Source organism: Erinaceus europaeus, chromosome 3 (genome assembly GCF_950295315.1).
Source record: "Erinaceus europaeus chromosome 3, mEriEur2.1, whole genome shotgun sequence".
Lineage (NCBI taxonomy): Eukaryota > Metazoa > Chordata > Mammalia > Eulipotyphla > Erinaceidae > Erinaceus > Erinaceus europaeus.
The window spans coordinates 4,417,075-4,433,137 of record NC_080164.1 but is presented as its reverse complement, the minus strand read 5'-3'; the positions used below and the strand labels follow the sequence as shown (position 1 = coordinate 4,433,137).

The window sequence follows — 16,063 nt, the reverse complement described above, 5'->3', positions numbered from 1 at the left end:
GGTGGGGTCTTCTGTCCAGGGAAGTCTGTTCGGCATCATGCTAGCATCTGGAACCTATTGGCTGAAAAGAGAGTTAACATATAAATCCAAGCAAGTTGTTGACTAATCATGATCATCTTTTTTATTTATAAAATAGAAATATTGACAAGACTACAGGATAAACGGAAAAATTCCACACAATTCCCACCACCAGAACCCCGTATCCCATCCCCTTCCCTGATAGCTTCCCTAATCTTTATCCCTCTGGGAGTATGGACCCAGGGTCATTGTGGGATGCAGAAGGTGGAAGGTCTGGCTTCTGTAACTGCTTCCCTGCTGAACATGGGTGTTGACAGGTGGATCCATACTCCCAGCCTGTCTCTCTCTTTTCCTAGTGGGGTAGGGCTCTGGGGAAGCGGAGCTCCAGGACACATTGGTGGGGTTGTCTGTCCAGGGAAGTCTGGTCGGCATCATGCTGGCATCTGGAACCTGGTGGCTGAAAAGAGAGTTAACATACAAAGCCAAACAAATTGTTGAGTAATCATGGACCTAAATGCTGGACTAGTGCAGATGAAGAGTTGGGGGTCCTCATTGCAGACTGTTGTGGACTTCTGCTTTCAGGTATATATTTTGTGAACCTGTGCTCTGTCTCGCGGGACCTGCTCTATATCTCGGTTTCCACTTCTGTCGGGCAGATTTCCATTTTTCCTTCTGTCAGCCTGGGGATCGGGGTCAGCTAACTGGACCCAGAAGGGGTGGGGTGGGGGTGGGTGGTCACAGAGGGTGAGGAACGTCTTCTGCTTCTGGAAGCGTCAGGGGTTCCGTTCAGCTGAATAGCCTCCTCCCCCCACCCGCCCACATTCCCCATTTTCAGAAATAATCAGCTACATCTGCTCCCCCAGTTTCTTTTCCTTCCTTTTCGTAAATGTGTGCCCCTCATCTCATTTGTATATTGCTCGCTTTTAATGTAACTATTATCTTTAGTTTTTATTGATTATATTTTATGTGATACGATAGGAATTGAAAGGGGAGATGGAGATAGAGGCAGAGAAAGAGACACCTGCAGGCCTGCTTCAGTGCTCAAGGAGCTTCCCCCGTAGGTCCCCAGGTCTCTGTGCATCGTGCCGTGAGCACTCAGCCAGGTGCGCCGCAGCCCAGCCTAGAGCTGTATTATTCACATCATCTTTGGTAACGTGGTTCTGAGCTGCTTTCCAGTGGACACCCTCTTTGTGTCTCAAGAAATCACTCTCTGGCTGCGTCCGTTGTGGTCTGTACACACAAGGGAATATACTCAGCTATTAAAAATGGTGACTTCCCTGTTTCCAGCCCTGCTTGTACATGTGCGCCTGGCTCCCTTCAGCCCATTTGGATGGAGCTTGCAGAGTGAGAGAAGCCAGAAAGAGAAGGGTGAAGATGGGAGTACCTCACTCACAGGCAGAAGTTGAAAAACAAGATCAGAAGGGAAAACACTAAGCAGAACTTGGACTGGAGCTGGTGTGTTGACCAAAGGGAAAGACTCTGGGGTGGGGGACGGGGGTGGGGAGGGTTCAGGTCCTGGAACAGGACGGCAGAGGACCTAGTGGGGGTTGTGTTGTTGTGCAGAGAACTGGGAGATGTTACTCATGTACACACTACTGTATTTGACTGTCGACTGTAGACCATTAATGCCCCAATAAAGAAATTTTAGGTAGGTAGGTAGGTAGGTAGGTAGGAAGGAAGGAAGGAAGGAAGGAAGGAAGGAAGGAAGGAAGGAAGGAAGGAAGGAAGGAAGGGGTCAAGTCTTGTGACATGGGAGGGCAGTGCTGGGCTTGGAGGACCAGTATTACAGGATCACGGTGGAAACCAAAGCCCCCTGTGTCTTTAGAGCTTGTGCCCATGTTGTGGTTGTAGGAGCTTTGGCTCCACAGTTGGAAGATTGACAGATTTCTGTTAATAGTCTCCAGAGAAGTGAGGGCAATATTGTGTGAATAGCAGTACAGTCGCCCTTGGCATGCCGTGGCCAGATGAGCCTACAGGTATCTGCTGACCTCCTCCCCAGCTTTCTTTTCTTTATTGATGTACTGGATAGAGGCAGAGAGAAACTGAGATGGAGATGGAAGGGGGGAGAGAGAGTAGGAGAGAGACACACACACCTGCAGCCCTGCTCCATCACTTATGAAGTTTCCCCCTCGGAGAGGGGGGCCAGGGCTCCGAACCCAGGTCCTTGCGATTTAGTAACGTGTCTCAACCCAGAGTGCCACCACCTGACCCACTTGTGTTCTCTGAGACCTTATGTATGTATTGAATTTTATTCTTGGCTTATAATATATATATAAACCAGTGTAGAGGAAGTCTGAGGAGAGCCAAGAGAAACTGGGGGCCGGACGGTAGCACACTGGGTTAAGCGCACGCACATAGTGAGACCTGAGAAACTACCCGATTTATATGAGACACATGGGTGCAAACTCTTTTTGGAGGAGATAATGGGAAGAGTGTCTGATAGCACCTTTATTTCATTTGGTATTTTCCGCCACCCACTAGCTTTTCTAACAGATAATTGAATAAATTTAGAACAATACATACAGACGCCTTTGCAGGGAACAAATCGGCTTTACCAATCTTGATTTTATCCTCCTGACATTTGTAATGCTATAATCCATTACTAGAAGAACTAGGGTAAACTCTGAATTTTTCCAATAAGTTACTTATAGTTATTAGTACAGACATTTTAAAAAGCTTGTCTTACTTATTTTTCAAATATTTTTATTTATTTATTATTGGATAGAGACAGAAATTGAGAAAGGAGGGGGCGATAGATAGAGAGGGAGAGAGACAGAGAGAATCCTGCAGCCCTGCTTCACCACTCGTGAAGCTTCGCCCCCTGCAGGTGGGGACTGTGGGCTTGAACCCAGGTCCTTGCGCACTGTAACGTGTGCAATTAATTAACCAGGTGCATCACTGCCCTCTCATTATTTTTTAAACTGAACATATTTACTGCAATGTACAAAATTGTGACTACTCTCCTTGAGCCAAGCAGCCTTGGTATATGTGACCGTGGGGGTTATTAACAGAAAAAGCAGTGAGTTTCAACTGGGCTGTGACTTGAAGGCTCCAGAAGGCTGTGTGAGCCCGCTGGGTGCCGCCAGTCAGACCCTGGGTGGCGTGTCCACTCACGTACGGATCCTGCACGGATCCACACACCGCGGATTGCAGCGAAGGACAAGGGTCGTGCTTTTAGGGTCACTTGGAAAGTGACAAAGAACCTGGAAAGTGTTCTCAGTATGAAATGACCATACTGGAAGCTTTTTTCAAATGCTTTTGCTAAGAGAGACAGGCATTCCAGTACCTCTCTGCCATTGTGTAATGTACAGCTGTCAAACCCAAGGCTTCACGTATCAAGGGACAGACTCTTCCTCTGACCCACCCACCCTGAGTGGCCATATTTAGTGTCATGAAAAGCAATCGTTAGTGTCCCAGTTCCTAGATTACTTGCTGTCCTGGTCATTTTCACTGATATATTGAAGAGACACCAGAACTGTGACTTAACATAGAGGGAAAGTAACTTCAGATTCTTTTTTAAAATTTTTATTTATAAAAAGGAAACACTGGAAAAAACCATAGGATTTTTCCAGAGGGGAAGAGGGGTACAACTCCGCACAATTCCCACCACCAGAACTCCATATCCCATCCCCTTCCCTGACAACTTTCCTATTCTTTATCCTGCTGGGAGTATGGACCCAGGGTCATTCTGGGGGGCAGAAGGTAGAAAGTTCAGCTTCTGTAACTGCTTCCTCGTTGAACATGGGCATTGACAGGTGGATCCATACTCCCAGCCTGTCTCTGTCTTTCCCTAGTGGGGTGGGGCTCTGGGGAAGTGGGACTCCAGGACACATTGGTGGGGTCGTCTGTCCAGGGAAGTCCGGTTGGCATCACGGTAGTATCGGGAACCTGGTGGCTGAAAAAAGAGTTACCATATAAAGCTAAACAAATTGTTGACTAATCATGTGTCGGGTTGCATCACTGGGGAGAGAGAAAAGAGACCAGGAATTTGTGGCGGAGCGGGAATACAAATCTTTATTCACACGGGCACCCCAGAGTTGGGTGCAAGTGAGCACAGTGGTTTAGGCCACATGGAGCTAGCAAAATGGCCGCCTCCCACTATGCCCAACAGCCCTTCTCCAGGTCTGGTTGCAGAAGAGAGAAGAGTAAAGAGAGTGAATGCAGAAATATGAATGGCGTTTATGGGAGCATTCCAGAAGTGGCAAATCAGGACGGGATTGGCTAGGAAAGGGGGTGGAGAGAGGCAAAGGGCATGCTGGGAAGGTGGAAGCGTCCTTAGCAACGGTTGCAATGCTTTTCACTGAATTAGCAGTACCCTGAGGGGATGACGTGGTGGAGATCTGTAAATAATACTTGCATGGAAATATAGTGGTTTGTGGGCCCTGCCAGTGTTCGACCACATCTGTACAATACCCCAACAATCATGAACGTAAAGGCTGGAATATTGCAGATGACGATTTGGGGGCTCCTTTTTGTAGATAGCTAGTAGGCCTATTTTCTATTCCAAAGGGTCCATGACTATACTAGTTGTTTTGTTTTGTTTTTTTCCTGAGCCTGACATCTGATATGCAGGTGGACTCAAGTTATTGTCTGGGGAGATGGTGTCATGGCTGGAAAAAGGGCCAGGAAGCTGTATCAGGGAAGAGAATAGCTCCCTAATATGGGAAAGGGGTATAGATATTGTTGACTTTGGATTCTAACCACAACTCCATTCTTGACTAGCTGTGGTTATAGGCTTATTACTTATTTGGCCTCTGAGTTCCTTTTTGGTAAAGTAGATTGAAATAAGACTTTGTTACAAACGCTCAGTAAGATACTCATGCATCTTCCTTGGGCTTGCTCTCACAGTTGAAGCTCAGCTGGTGACAGTCGCCAGCTGCAAAGAGGAAGTTGCACTTAGCGTTGCTCTGTGCCTGATTCTGTGCTCAAGGACTGACTTCTGTTTAATATATTCACAAGCCCTCTGTCTCTCCCAAGATCTAAGGACCCCCGTCCTCATTTTAAAGACACTGAAATTTGAGATCTTAAAAGAACGACTAACCAACCAATGATAAGGAAGGATCTGAACTCAAGAACGGGGGGAACTGGAGCCCAAGCCCTCCGTCCCCGCCACGTGATGTTCCGTCTGAAGATCCTCACATGCAGACTGTCATCTTTATTATGTTTATCGGCTATTGAGCTGTTGACTGTCTGGTCGTTGCAGGAGATGCTGCAGAGATACGGTACCCTATACGATCTGTCCCGATCAGAAAAGGAGAAGCTTCGTGAGCAGGCCGTGGCCATGTGCTTGGACGGCCAGCCTCTCAGGATGATCCAGCAGCTGCTGGAGGTGGCCGTGGGCCCTCTGGGCATTTCTCCCAAGGACGTGGTGCTGAGCGCGGTCATGCAGATAATCTCTGTGTTGAGGTAAGTCATCGCCAGTCGCTGAGAGATAGTGACGTCATGCTGGCCGACAGTGAGAGTGCTTATTTCTGGGTTGTAATGATGACGGCGCTCCATCAGGCCTTTTAAAAGTGAAGTCTTTCACAAGAAGGAGGACTATTATTCCGTTCCTTACATGCTGGAGACCCTGCGAATGGAGAGAACTTAAGGCGTTTCCTCACTGGTGTTACCTGTACTATGTCCGGAAACCAGTTAACGTCTGTTTTTTTTTTTATATAAATATATATACATATATTTTTAAATTATTTTTTCTTGTCTTTATTTAAAAATTTTTTTTATTATCTTTATTTATTGGATAGAGTCATCCAGAAATCAAGAGGGGAGGAGGTGATAGAGAGGCAGAGAGACAGAGAGACACCTGCAGCCCTGCTTCTCCACTTACAAAGCTTTCCCCCTGCAGGTGCGGACCAGGGGCTTGAACCTGGGTCCTTGTGCCCTGGAATGTGTGCGCTTAACCAGGTGCGCCACCACCTGGCCCTCAGAAACTAGTTATCTTCCAATTGGACAGTCCCTCCCCCACTATTGTTTGAAGTCAGGAAAAGGTCAACATGACTTATTTTTTAAAAATATTTACTTATTTATTTCCTTTTTTGTTGCCCTTGTTGTTTTATTGTTGTAATTATTATTGATGTCGTTGTTGTTGGATAGGACAGAGAGAAATGGAGAGAGGAGGGGAAGACAGAGAGGGGGAGAGAAAGACAGACACCTGCAGACCTGCCTCACCGCTTGTGAAGCGACTCCCCTGCAGGTGGGGAGCCGGGGGCTCAGGCTCGAACCGGGATCCTTACGCCGGTCCTTGCGCTTTGTGCCATGTGCGCTTAACCTGCTGCGCTACCCAACTTCCCCACTTTCTTTCCCTCCCTTCCTTCCTTCCTTCCTTCCTTCCTTCCTTCCTTCCTTCCTCCCTTCCTCCCTCCCTCCCTCCCTCTCTCTTTTCCTTCCTTCCCTCCTTCTTTCCTTTCTTCTTTTTACTCCAGGGTTATCACTGGGGCTCAGTGCCTGCACTACAAATCCACTGCTCCTAGAGGCCATCTTTTTGTTGTTGTTGTTGCTGCTGTTGTTGTTGGAAAGGACATAGAGAAAGGGAGAGAGGAGGGGAAGACAGAGGGGGGAGGGAAAGATAGACACCTGCAGACCTGCTTCACCGCCTGTGAAGCACTTCCCCCTGTAGGTAGGAAGCTAGGGGCTCGAACCGGGATCCTTGCACAGGCCCTTGCACTTTGTACTGTGTGCACTTAACCCACTGCGCCACCGCCTGGCCCCCTACATTTTGCCTTTTCTAATCCCCTTTCTTTGCGTTAGTGGGAAAAAGGGTTCCCAGAAGGATACTAGGTAAGGCGGATCATATGCTGAAGAAGTTAGACATCTGTTAAGTGTCGTAGGATATTATTTACCTGAAATAAATGGCACGGAACTGACAATTCCGAAATTCTAGCTTCCTGTGGATAAGCAGAGCCTTTTTAGCAATGCATTCAAGAGGATTAGAAAGGGAGGGAGAGCTAACTAACCAGGAGAACCACAAGGCATCAAGTGCTCTCTGTGAATAACGCAATTAGGCCAGAAGATTTAGTTGTGTTTAATTTATTCTGCTTTTAAACGTTCTTTATTTCTGCGGTTCTGTATTTTGCTCTTGAGGAACTTTTTGATTAAGTGCATGTCAGTGTTCAGAGCTGCACTGAAATCAGAAGAACCTTACCGTTTAATTACCCTGGCCTCTTTCTGCCTTTACCTTAATACTCGGAGCTATCTGGGGATTTTCTGTTCACAGAGAGAGCACCTGCCACTTTTATATAGACAGAAAAATGTTATAATACTTTCCTGGGAATAACAAATACCAGGTTAATAACACTGTAATACTATTGATGTTTTATTATTGGTGATGATTATAAAACCTACTTTCCTCTTTCAGGCTGTTTTTCTTTTAAATCATAGTTAGTGAGTTAGCTAGTTAGTTAGTTCATTAGTCTGCCTCCAGTCACTAGGGCTTGGTGCTGGCACAAAAAATTCATCACTCCTGAAGCCATTTTTTTCCATGTTTTATTTTTTTCCCCTTTTATTCAACAGAACAGAGAAATTGAGAGGGGAGAGGAGACAGAGAGGGAGAGAGAAAGAGAGACTCCTGCCAACTTGATTCACTACTCATTAGGCTTTCGCCTTGCAGGTGGGGAGTGGGGGTTTGAACCTGCATCCCTGTGCGCATCCTTGGGCTTAATACTACGTGTGCTTAACCTTTTGTGCCACCACCAGGCCCCAGGCATAGTTAACTTTTTCTGTTACTAACTTAAAGTTTAGACGGAGCTCACTGAAAATAAACATTTTTAAACCTTAGTGCTTCAACAAATGGCTTATTTCCTAAACATTCTACATTTTGTTAATAAGCAATACAAAGTACAACTTGATCTGTTTAAATCTCTAAAATGTGTGTCAAAATTAAACCGTCTCTCCATCCCTGTGCCCAGTTCGACTCTTAAAATTTTGATTCTGGTCTAAGACAGAGTATATTGAACACATGGATGACTTTCAAGGAATGTGAATAAAAGTGAGTTTTTTCCTCAGTGGGTGAAAACAAAAACACACACTGTCAAGACTGGAGCTCTGTCATTTTCAAAAGTATAGACTTTGCTGTTGCTGGTATGTATCCACAGTTTTCGCTTTTCAGAAAGGAAGATCTGGCAGACGCAGTGACACGTGGATACACAGTGAACAGCGAATCCAGCAGTTGCTGGAAATCATCAAATGTAAATTACTCAGAAAAGTCATGTAAAACGCCTTCTCCCCTCTGTTGCTTTTTAAAAATTCATTGGCGTTCCAGACATGCACCTGAGTAAAATGGGAGAAAAATAAAGCCTGTGTCGTGAACTATTGGAGTTATTAAATGACAGAATTATACAAAGTACTTAACAGTGCCCAGCACCTGGGAAGAGCCTGGTAAATGTTAATTCTTTCAACAGCCAATGAGAGGATTTAGGTGATGGTTACATAGTTAATGTCTACAGCCACTTATATATTTAATGTTCATTGAATTTCTTGAATGGAGGCATGTGAGTGGATTTTGTTATTCTCTGGAAAGCATGCATATGTTAAATTCTAAAGCGCAGGGGGCTGGGTGGTAGCGCAGCGGGTTAAGCATATATAGCGCGAAGTGCAAGGACTGTCGTAAGGATCCAGGTTCGAGCCCCCAGCCCTCCACCTGTAGCGGGGGGGGGGTCACTTCACAGGCGGTGAAGCAGGTCTGTAGGTGTCTGTCTTTCTCTCCCCCTCTCTGTCTTCCCCTCCTCTCTCGATTCCTCTCTTTCCTATCCAACAACAAAAGCAATAACAACAAGGGCAACAAAAATGGGAAAACATAGCCGCCAGGAGCAGTGGATTCATAGTGCAGGCACTGAGCCCCAGCACTAACCCTGGAGGCAGAAGAACAAGCAAACAAAAGGACTCTGAAGGGCAGAGCGTGTCGAACACCCTTATCCTTAGCGCAGACTCCGCCGGCCACACGTGAGCTGGCGGCACGGGTCCAGATGTGCTCCTGTGAGGCGCAGTGGCAGCCTGATGACTGAGGCTCCCGCCGCCCGCCGGGCTCTGAATGGCATCTCCTCTTTCCCTTCACAGAGGGGCGGATGCTGAGCTGGCCATGCCGGGAGACCCGCTCCAGGTGCTGGAAGGAGTCGTTGCAGCTGTCCGTGCCAGCGAGGACAGAGGGTGAGTCTGGACGCACTCGCTCACCTCCCTTCCTGCCTTCCATCCCTCCCCGTCTCTTAAAATGACCTTTGGTGTCAGAATTTATAGAAATTCCAAGACCTCTCTCCAGGGGAGGCCTGGAGGGCTACTCTGGGCTCCCTAGAAGACATTCGTATCATCAAGAAGTTCAGTGTCTTGAGTACGAAAAGCCCACAGTACGTGTTACGTTTTAAAGGCTTTCTGTTATGCTAGGCCTGTTTGTCTGAGGCCTAAGATTCCACTCCGGCTGCCAGCTGTGCGCAGCACGCGCTCACACACTGCTCTGTGCCCAGGGTCTGCCGCACAGCACGTGGTTTAAGCCACATCGGTGCGTGTTGGGGAAGCACTGCCAGCCGAGCCTTTTGCCTCGCCTTGGCCTCTAAACCCCTTGGCTTGTGGATTCTTAGACCATAAGAGAGCTAGCGCTGTGGTTCATTTTAGACCTTTTTAAAATGTTTTATTTTTTTAATGATTATTAATGATTAATAATATTGTAGGGTAACAGGTACCATTAATAAGACTGTGGGGCAATAGGGGTACCATTCCACACATTTGCCACCACCAGAGTTCTGGATCCCATCGCCTCCATTGGAAGCTTCCCCGTTCTTTATCCCTCTGGAAGTTTGGACCAAAATTATTATTTTCTTAAAGATTTTTATTTATTAATGAAAAAGATAGAGAGAGAGAAACAGAGAAGTAGACATCACTCTGGTGCATGTGCTGCCAGGGATAGAACTCGGGACCTCGTGCTTGGCAGTCCAATGTCTTTTTTAGCTTTTTTTGGCCATTTTATTTATTGTATTTATTTGTTATTGGATTAGAGGCAGAGAGAAATTGAGAGAAGGGGGAGATAGAGAGGAAGAGAGACAGAGAGATACCTGCAGACCCACTTCACCGCTTGTGAAGCGACTCCCCTGCAGGTGGGGAGCCGGGGGCTCGAACCGGGATCCTTATGCTGGTCCTTGCCCTTTGCGCCACGTGCGCTTAACCCACTGCGCTACCGCCCGACTCCCAACAGTCCAATGTCTTATCCACTGTGCCACTTAGCAGGCTACTGGACCAGAGTTCTTTATGGGGAGCAGGAGGCGGGAGGTCTGGCTTCTGTAACTGCTTCTCACCTGGACATGGGTGTTGACAGGTGGACACATAACCCCAGCCTGTCTCTTTCTTCTTTTTTTTTAGTTGTTTTTTTTTTTTTTTTTCCCTCCAGGGTTATTGCTGGGCTCGGTGCCTGCACCATGAATCCACCGCTCCTGGAGGCTATTTTTCCCCCTTTTGTTGTAGCCTCATTGTGGTTATTATTATTGCCATTGTTGATGTTGTTCGTTGTTGGATAGGACAGAGAGAAATGGAGAGAGGAGGGGAAGACAGAGACGGGGAGAGAAAGACAGACACCTGCAGACCTGCTTCAATGCCTGTGAAGTGACTCCCCTGCAGGTGAGGAGCCGGGGGCTTGAACCAGGATCCTTACGCCGGTCCTTGTGCTTTGCGCCACATGCGCTTAACCCACTGCGCCACTGCCCGACCCCCCTCTTTCTTCTTTTTTTTAATTTAATTTTTTATTTGTAAAAAGGAAACATTGACAAAACCATAGGATAAGAGGGGTACAACTCCATACAATTCCCACCACCAGAACTCCGTATCCCATTCCCTCCCCTGATAGCTTTCCTGTTCTTTATCCCTCTGGGAGTATGGACCCAAGGTCATTGTGGGATGCAGAAGGTGGAAGGTCTGGCTTCTGTAATTGCTTCCTCACTGAATATGGGCATTGACAGGTGGATCCATACTCCCAGCCTGTCTCTGTCTTTCCCTAGTGGGGCAGGGCTCTGGGGAAGCGGAGCTCCAGGACACATTGGTGGGGTTGTCTGTCCAGGGAAGTCTGATCGGCATCATGCTAGCATCTGGAACTTGGTGGCTGAAAAGAGAGTTAACATACGAAACCAAGCAAATCGTTGACCAGTCATGGACCTAAATGCTGGAATAGTGCAGATGAAGAGTTGGGGGGGGGGGTGCCCTCCATTTTGTAGATAGCTAGTAGGCATATTGTCTCTGTCTTTCCCTAGTGGGGCAGGGCTCTCGGGAGGTGGGCTTCCAGGACACATGGGAGACGTTGTCGGCCCAGGGAAGTCAGGATGGAGTCATGGCAGCATCTGCAACTTGGTGGCTGATTATTGGAGTTGGAAGGTTGACATCTCAGGCTTGGCGTCTCTGGGTACAGTCCAGAGTGAACTGTGACATGGTGGCGCTGCTTACATGGATTTCCTTGAGGTGGGCGCTCAGACCTTTTATTCGGTGTTCCTTCTGCGCTGGTCACAAGGAATTAGACTTGACCTCCACCTCCGCTGTGCTCAGAGCAGGGGAGACCACCGACTAACTCACCTGCAGTCACCAGAGTCCTTGCTGCTGTGCAGAAAGAGGGGCGGGTCCTGTGGGGTGACACTGGGCCTGTTCTGTGACGTGAGAGGACGGCTGAGCATCTCCTGGCTGAGGAGGTATCTGGGCAGCTGCAGCAGCAGCAGGTAACCAAGCGGCCAAGCTCCTCGCACACGTCGGCCACCTTCTGGGGGAAGAGCTGCTGCCGCTCTCACAGCTCACCAGCACCCAGCCAGCCTCACAGCTCACCTGCACCCAGCCAGCCTCACAGCTCACCTGCACCCAGCCAGCCTCACAGCTCACCTGCACCCAGCCAGCCTCACAGCTCACCTGCACCCAGCCAGCCTCACAGCTCACCTGCACCCAGCCAGCCTCACAGCTCACCAGCACCCAGCCGCTCTCACAGCTCACCAGCACCCAGCCAGCCTCACAGCTCACCTGCACCCAGCCAGCCTCACAGCTCACCTGCACACAGCCAGTCGCGCCCCTGTGATTTGCTGCTGCTTCTCTTCTCTTGGGATGTGACCTGAGTGCTGGTCTCCGTGATGAGAGGGGATTTCCCATCAGGCACTGCTTGAAGCCCCGTCCATTAAGGCCCCTCAGCCTTGTCCCACTGGAGCAACTCGGGTTAGAAAGACGACCCCACCAATGTGTCGTGGAGCCCCCCCCACACACAATATGTCTCTCATATATATACATACATACACACTCACATTTTTATGTTTTAGGTTAGGCATACACCATCCCATAATATTCCTGGGAGGCTGTCTAGAAAAATGTGTATCAGTGATTACTGCAGTGTATTTGGTTCTCTGCTTAATTCTTATTCTTCTCTTTCTCCTTCTCCTCCCCCCTTCCCCTTCCCCTTCTCCTGCTCCTCCTCCTCCTTCTCCTTCTTCCCCTTCTGCTCCTCCTCCTTCTCCTCCTCCTCCTGCCTCCAGGGTTATCATTCCTGGTAGCCATTTTTTCCTTTTCCTTTTTTTTTTTTTTTCCTTTTTTAGATAGGACAGAGAAATTGAGAGAGGAGGGGGAGATAGAAAGAGGTAGAGAAAGACAGACACCTGCAGACCTGCTTCATCATTCGTGCAACAGATCCCCTGCATGTGGGGAGTAGTGGCTCAAACTCAGGTCCTTGCACTTGGTAATGTGATTTTAACAGGGTGAGCCACCACCCAGCCCCCTTAATTTTTTTAGATAGTTTATACCATTATATGCACTTTTTTTTAACTTTCTCATAGAGAAGGTAGAGAGGCAGAATGAGAGAGAGAGAGAGAAAGGGAGGGAGAGGGAGAGAGAGAGAGGGAGAGAGACACCGACCACAGCTGCAAAAGTTCCCTTCAGTGTGCTGGGAGCTGAGTTTGAACTGGAGTCAAAAACATGGCAAAGCAGTGCACTGTCCTAGTGTGCTGTTGTGCCAGTCCATCACGCCTCTTCTGGTGGCTTCCATGAACAGAAATCCTCTTTGCCCTTGAGCTGCATCTCCTGCACCATCCACCAAAGCCCCTTCACTGCCTGTGTTGCATGCACGTGTCACACCAAGCTACAGTGCCCACACAGAGCGTCTTTCCATTTAGTTTAATTACACGCTTGCTTCCAGATATCAGGATTGAGTGTTTTACAGACTTGAGCTGATGCGAGGTAAAGCCACAGAGTTCTCAAACAGGTCCTAAACTTAATCCCTGGTCTCTCTTAGACCAAAGTGGTGATCTGGTTCTCTCTCCCTCTCCTCCTCTCTCATAACTAATTAACTAACTAAATAGATACATCTTTTTTTAAAGTAGTGATTAGGAAATGAAGCTCAGAGTGTGAAGTAACATTTGGGTCCAACCTGGTAAAGAAATTCTGTGAGTTTTCCCATCGTGCCTCAGCCTGTGAGAATCAAGTCAGTGTCAGGAAGTAAGGTGCCCTTTGGAATAGGAATTGTTTGGAGATTTTTTTTTTTTAATTTCTTTATTGGGGGATTAATGGTTTACAGTCGACAGTAAAATACGGTAGTGGTATGTGTGTAACCTTTCTCAATTTTCCACATAATACTCTAAACCCCCCCCCCCACGTCCTCTGCCATCATATTCTGGGACCTGAAACCCCCACCCCTTCCCCAGAGTCTTTTGCTTTGGTGAAACACACCAACTCCAGTCCAAGGTCTGCTCAGTGTTTTCCCTTCTGATCTAGTTGTTCAGCTTCTGCCTAAGAATGAGATCATCCCATCTTCACCCTTCTCTTTCTGGCTGATCTCACTTCACATGATTCCTTCAAGCACCACCCAAGATGGGGTGAAGAAGGTGAAGTCACCATTCTGTCCAGAGATTTTGTAAAAATCAAAATTTTGCTTCTGAAGGTCTGAGTGGCGCCTGGGACTCTGTATTTCTAAGCAGCACTCGTGTGCTGTCTAGGCCGTGGACTAGTTCTCCACTCAGATATTCGAAACTACGCTGCCTTATGTAATTAAAAATGCCTGTTGTGGTTTCTCTGTAAGTTGTATGAAACCTAAAACTTTCTTATCTGTAAGAAAAAAGTTGGGGGTGGGGAGGGCACAAGATGGTGGGGAGATGTGTTGACATGACACAGCCAAGGTTCAAGCCCAGCACCCCTACGGGAGCCGGAACCCTAGATGAAGTTCTCAGACTGTGGTGTCTGCCCCCCCCCCCCCCCCCCCCGTCATGTCTGGCTCTGTGTGCACGGAGTCTGGAAAGTTTAGAAGTTGACCGAGGAACCATGAAATCATGCAGAGTTCCAACTCTGCCAAAAATAATAATAATAATAATAATAAAGAAATAAAAATAAAGAGCTCAGGGTGGTGGTGCACCCGGTTAAGCGCACAGGCATATTAAGCACAAGGATCCTGGTTCAAACCCCAGGCTCACCACCTGCAAAAAGGAAGCTTCAAAAGCAGCAAAGCAGGTGTCTCTCCCTCCCTCTTCCTCTCTCTTTTCTCCCCTCCTCTCTCAATTTCTCGCTGTCCTATCCAATAAAATGGCAAGGATGACTGCAGGAGCAGCGGATTCGTAGTGCTGGCACCAAGCCCCAGCGATAACCCTGGGAGCCAATAAATAAAAAAAACAGAAACTGAAAAAAGGAATGGCGGTGAGGAAGCATCATGCAGCGAGCACTAGGTCAGTCCCGGCACAGGGCCACTGCAGGAGACGCAGAGGCACCGGCAGGCCTGTCTCAGCCTGGCTTTCCCTGCAGGCAGGGGCTGGTGTCCTCCGAGGACCTGCTGCAGTGGCTGCGGCCCTTCTGTGCGGACGACGCCTGGCCCGTGCGAGCCCGCCTCCGGGTGCTGCAGATCCTGGGGCAGTCCTTCCACCTGACGGAGGACGACAGCAAGCTCCTCGTGTCCTTCCAGACAGAGACCATCCTCAGAGCCACCTGGCCCCAGCGACAGGTAAGGGACCGACCGTCTGACTACCGGCGAGCGAGTACTTGTCCTGCTCACGCCCTGACCGCCCCAAGCTCCTTTCAGGTAAACCGAGGCTTGGCGATGCAGACGTCCCCCACCCAACCCCAGGTCACCTGTCCAGCTGTGCCTGGTGAGCCTCGTACACAGCAGGCTTCACATTCCTCAAAAAGGGGCTTAGTATTTAGCTCTCCTCGGGCAGCCTGGGGCGGTGGCCCCACACATCACTGCGCTGCTGGGGAGGCAGCCAGCTCCTGCAAAATGAGGCACAGTCCAAGGACCCTGCCCCTTCCCTGCATCCCAGGCAGCAGTTTCTAGCTTTCTAATGGTTATTCGACAAAATTAAAACTTCAGAGGCCCCCGTTTTCCACCCACCTGAAAGGCCTTCATCTGCATTCCAGAAGTCGGCCCCAGCTTGGGGGAGAGAAGAGGAGAGAGAGGAAATGTGGACGAGAGAGGGGTGGATGGATTCTGTTATTTCCTCCACCACAGTTTATCTGAGCTTTTCAGATTTTGCAATTTTCTAGTCAGCTGGTGCATCTAAAACAGGTCAAAACAGCGATGTTCCCTTCTAGAATTCCATACCTGGTCACCTGAAACTTGTCTCAGCATCTATCATCAGAAGGGACATGTGGACGAGAGTTTGGCTTTTCCACACTGTAGTCTGTCTGGCTTTCTGATTCCAAGTACTGGAGTTAGCTTATGACGACTGTAAGGCTGACTAAAAAAATCATTTGTTTTGTTTTTCTCTCCTTTGAAAGGTGTGAGGACATGATATTTTCCCTGAGCAGAGGCCAGTCTGGCTAATAACACATGTATTTCTTTCTCTGAGCTCAAAGAACAGGAGAAAAGTTTAGTGTGCAAAACTCTATTTAGTCCCCCTGAAACAATTCGCTCTCACCCTGAGCAAAGCTAACACTTGTTGCCATGAATTATCTGCATCATCAAACATAGGGTGACACTTTATGGTGACATATGTGAACATACGCAAATAAAATATATTCTCAATGGCCACGCAATCGTAGATTCCTAGTCTGGAGACATTCAGAAGCATCCTAGTTCATTAGTTAATTGGTTAATTTCTTTTCTTTTCTTTTTCTCCCTTTTTTTTCCTTATAG

The 16,063-nt window shown here is 48.1% G+C and overlaps 1 protein-coding gene across 1 annotated transcript in view; it reads left to right on the top strand.

Annotated features, from left to right (window-relative positions):
* NBAS (NBAS subunit of NRZ tethering complex) overlaps positions 1-16,063 on the top strand; it is a 269,976-nt gene that overhangs the window by 215,217 nt on the left and 38,696 nt on the right. The window contains exons 43-45 of the mRNA XM_060188412.1: positions 5,222-5,424; positions 9,067-9,156; positions 14,737-14,932. Of these exons, the coding sequence (XP_060044395.1) occupies positions 5,222-5,424; positions 9,067-9,156; positions 14,737-14,932 (489 nt within the window). The remainder of the gene's footprint in view (positions 1-5,221; positions 5,425-9,066; positions 9,157-14,736; positions 14,933-16,063) is intronic.